The 3,639-nt window shown below is 37.7% G+C and overlaps 1 protein-coding gene across 2 annotated transcripts; it reads right to left on the bottom strand.

Annotated features, from left to right (window-relative positions):
* Positions 1–350: 350 nt before the first annotated feature.
* On the bottom strand, positions 351–3,358 carry LOC110879115 (protein YeeZ). 2 transcript variants are annotated; one of them, XM_022127522.2, is made up of 8 exons: positions 2,921–3,358; positions 2,577–2,669; positions 1,704–1,782; positions 1,532–1,610; positions 1,407–1,446; positions 1,203–1,337; positions 982–1,119; positions 351–893 (listed from the first exon to the last, which is right to left on the bottom strand). In XM_022127522.2, exons 1-8 carry the CDS (start codon positions 3,127–3,129, stop codon positions 599–601), a joined length of 1,068 nt encoding a protein of 355 aa, XP_021983214.1. In that variant the 5' UTR covers positions 3,130–3,358; the 3' UTR covers positions 351–598. The 2 variants fall into 2 exon arrangements, with proteins under 2 accessions (XP_021983214.1, XP_021983213.1); XM_022127521.2 differs by having other exon boundaries at positions 351–896; positions 2,921–3,352.
* Positions 3,359–3,639: the final 281 nt, after the last annotated feature.

The raw sequence follows: 3,639 nt of genomic DNA, 5'->3' as shown, positions 1-3,639 counted from the left end.
ATATCCGACGCCAGTATCCGAGACACGCCCCTAGCACCCTTAGAATCCAGATTTAATATGGTTAATAATAATAAATATTAAATCAAGTTTTGAATTTTTTATTTTGAACTAGACCGGTCTAACATAAACTAGAGTGTTAATTTTAAACTGGTCTCTGATCAGTGATCAACACTAACCTAGTATGACATGTTACCTTGCCCGGCCTGTTTTAGCAGACTTGGTTTTTTGTTTGCAAACCGAGTTCCTCAAGATTCAAGACATTTTTTTTTATTGTTATTAAATTTTCTTAGCTCCTAAAAATACATAACAAAATATGTGATGTAACATTCATTTTCCAAGTATCCACACAATAAAGTAAGAGTGCTGGTTTCGATTCCCAATTATGGGAGACAATCAAATTTTGCCACTAGTTTTCAATGCATCTCTAATATTCTACAAAAAAATTAACAAACACTTATTCACACCCTTTTTTTTTTTTTGCAATTACAAAGCAATGGCAGGTAGTCGGGCAACAAGTTGCGCCGCCACCCCCTTTTGAATAGAAAAACCAATTCTACTAAACATGCATATAACCTAACAGCATGAAAGTAAAGGCATTCTAGGGGCCGGAGGGAGATTCTTGACATGAACTTGAAGAAGGGTGATCATGTATTTGATCACAAATGCTCTGCAATCCGGTCCGGAAACTAGGATGAATCAGCCTCACTCCAAGTTCTTTCTTCATACGTGCATTCACCACTCGTTTCTCTCCCCTTAAACTTCCCTTTTCGGTATATTGTTCATCTATAACTATTTTCTTTATCCGAGACGGCCATTTTTCATTGATTAGTTCATGCGCATATGAAAACACTTCTATTCGGGGGGCCGGGTCATCATCCACAATGTTGTAAATTCTTCTGAAATGAAACAAATTGTACGAAGACCATATTGTTTTGATATTTACACGAATCAAATTTAGCTAGCTAACACAATAAAACATACCCTGGGGATGGCTTGTGAATGCAGCCATTCAAAGCGTTGCAAATATCAGCAACATGAACACGGGACGTGAATTTCTTGAATGATCTTGCTCTTTGAACAGCTGATAAAGGCTCAGGTTTCGTAATTGTATCAATCGCACTGTAAACATCACAATGAATTAATTATAAAAGTACGGATTTTAAACTAGAACTTGAATTGTAATGTAATGCATATGTGACAACCTTCTACCAGGACCGTAGATACCTCCGAGCCGAAATACATGTGCTGCAAGCCCAAGATCATGTCCTAAACTTAACCATCCTTCCTCAGCAGCTAACCTCAGTTTAGCCAATTCACTTTCAGGTTTTGGTTGATAACTGCAACAAGATATTTATTGTAATTATGGCTTGTCACCGCGGTTAATGGTGACATCAAATTGGACTTACTTTTCATCCACCCATGCACCACCACAATCACCATAAACACCTACAAAACTCAAGCGAATATAACATAAATATCTTGTTCTTGGTGAAAGTGTGAAACAACAAAAATATATATAAATAAGCCAAACTTGTGGTAGATAGATAGCACAGCCATTGAAGGCAATCACTGTTGAGTTTGCTTCTTAAAAGTTCAGCATGTTGAAGCATCTACATAAAACCAAATCATGTGTAAATATGTCACTTTGAATACCCATGAAATTTATGACACCCATATAGGATACAAGTTTAGATTAGGTTTACCGGATCACCAATATCTTTGCAAGGAGGTATTGAAACAAGAAGGTGTGTATGTTGGTTCAAGATATTTACGACTTCAAGCCTCGCAATATATAAAATCAATTTCAAACTCCATACTAGTTGCGTTTTTTTGGAGAACCAATTAGCCAAAACAATATCATGGTTTGGAAGCTTGTTTAGTTCAGACATGAATCTGCTTTTGTTCCAAATATTAGGGGCGGCAATTCTTGACACGACCCGCCAACCCAACCGGAACCCGACACGAAAAAACAGGTTTGGGTCGACTAACACGACCCGTTTAAAATATCTCTGTTGCTAAAGTTGTCATATTTACGGTTAATAAAAGAAAGTTAAGCTCGTTCAGTGTAGGTTTGAGCTAAACTACACAATAACTCTGTTCCAAATCCTAATTTTAGATTGTATTTGGCCTGTATATCCAATATAATACCCTATGCAGTTAAGGCGATCCAAAATCAAATATCTGTCAAGGGCCGATATTTGAGATATAGGTTATCACAGTGGGATATCGGTAATTTCAATATCATGCAGAATTCATATATACACATTTATAAAACGTAAAACATATATAATATTAATATCAAAAGTCAAAAGTGCCAATATTCGAAACATAATCTAAAGTAAGCCATGAAATCTTCGTCCGAATCCACGTCAACCAAGGCATCCAAAATAACAGTCAAGATCGGTCAAATATAAGTAATATCGCCGATAATATCGGAACCGATATTCTAGACCGATATTTTGTAGAGGGCCGATAACCGATGTCCCACGGATTTTAACCGCATAGATATGGCATGTTGATTGGCTGGCTGCTAAAGTATGAAATGAATCACCAATAAGCAAGAAAAGAATACTAACTCAGGATGATTAGCATCAAAAACATGAACATCCAATCCCAATTTCTTCAGTTTCTCCTTCTTGACAGCACTGGTACAAGTTCCAGATACAACCCTGCTCCATTAAATTCAATTCAATTCAATGTACACGAATAACTAGTGAACTGGTTTTTCTATTCAAAAGGGGGTGGCGGCGCAACTTGTTGCCCGAGTACCTGCCATTGCTTTGTAATTGTCCTTTTCGTGTGGAATGATACAATGCTTTTGAAAATAAAAAAAATATATCTTTTTCCATAGACTAGTGAACTATAAACATTCAACTAAAATCAATAAACAATTGAATTAAGCAGTAGATGTTTCACCTACCATCCTTGATTCAAGAGGTCTTGAGCAACAAACTCCCCAACGTAACCCATACCGAGTATAAACATCCGATTCGGACCTTTGTTAGTTCCATTAGTGATAGACGCTGCTGCGGGACAGAATCGTAACTTTGAAGGTCTTCCGATTGGCCACTCGGGATTCAGTCGGTACCGGAAACCACCAGCAGTAAATCGCAGAGTGGGCAATTCCATATCCAAGATAGCACACTAGATCTAACATTTGGTATAGTTAGATGATATTGGGCCGGCCCATCAATATATACCTTTACCTTCACCTTTTTTCTTTTGTTAAAAGATGAATTGTGTCTCGTGGCGTGGGTAAGGCCTACAAAACCGGTTTGGGTCGAAACCAGTTAGGGTTAAGAATCGGTTTTAGGGTTGAGACCCCGACCCACCCAAACCAATTTTGGATCAGGTTGAAAACGGATTTTAGCACTTAAATCGATTTTTTTATCAGTTTTTCTAGTTCAGCTGAAACAGGTTTAGGTTGGAACCGATTCTCAACACAAAAATCCTAAACCTGTACCAAACCATCAGGTTGGGTTGGACCCAAACCAGTTTGGGCCAGACTGGCTTTTTTAACAGGTCAGGGCCGGGTCAGTTTTTGGGTTTCCTTACCTAAATCGGGGTTTTTGTACACTCTACTCATAGGATTCGTATTAGAGTTTTATGATGGGTAATATTTGCATTAGTTGTGAAACA

Source organism: Helianthus annuus, chromosome 14 (genome assembly GCF_002127325.2).
Source record: "Helianthus annuus cultivar XRQ/B chromosome 14, HanXRQr2.0-SUNRISE, whole genome shotgun sequence".
NCBI classification, from domain to species: domain Eukaryota; kingdom Viridiplantae; phylum Streptophyta; class Magnoliopsida; order Asterales; family Asteraceae; genus Helianthus; species Helianthus annuus.
Note: the sequence above shows the minus strand (reverse complement) of the source record. Positions and strands in the feature narration are given on the sequence as shown.

What these genes read in the sequence shown, in the direction of transcription:
- LOC110879115 (XM_022127521.2), bottom strand. Translation starts at nt 3,129, where the DNA reads ATGGAATTGCCCACTCTGCGATTTACTGCTGGTGGTTTCCGGTACCGA. An exon ending in TTTGATGCTAATCATCCTGA is followed by an intron (nt 1,783 to 2,576) that starts GTTAGTATTCTT and finishes ATATATTGCGAG; the next exon opens with GCTTGAAGTCGTAAATATCT. An exon ending in ATCTACGGTCCTGGTAGAAG is followed by an intron (nt 1,120 to 1,202) that starts GTTGTCACATAT and finishes TGATGTTTACAG; the next exon opens with TGCGATTGATACAATTACGA.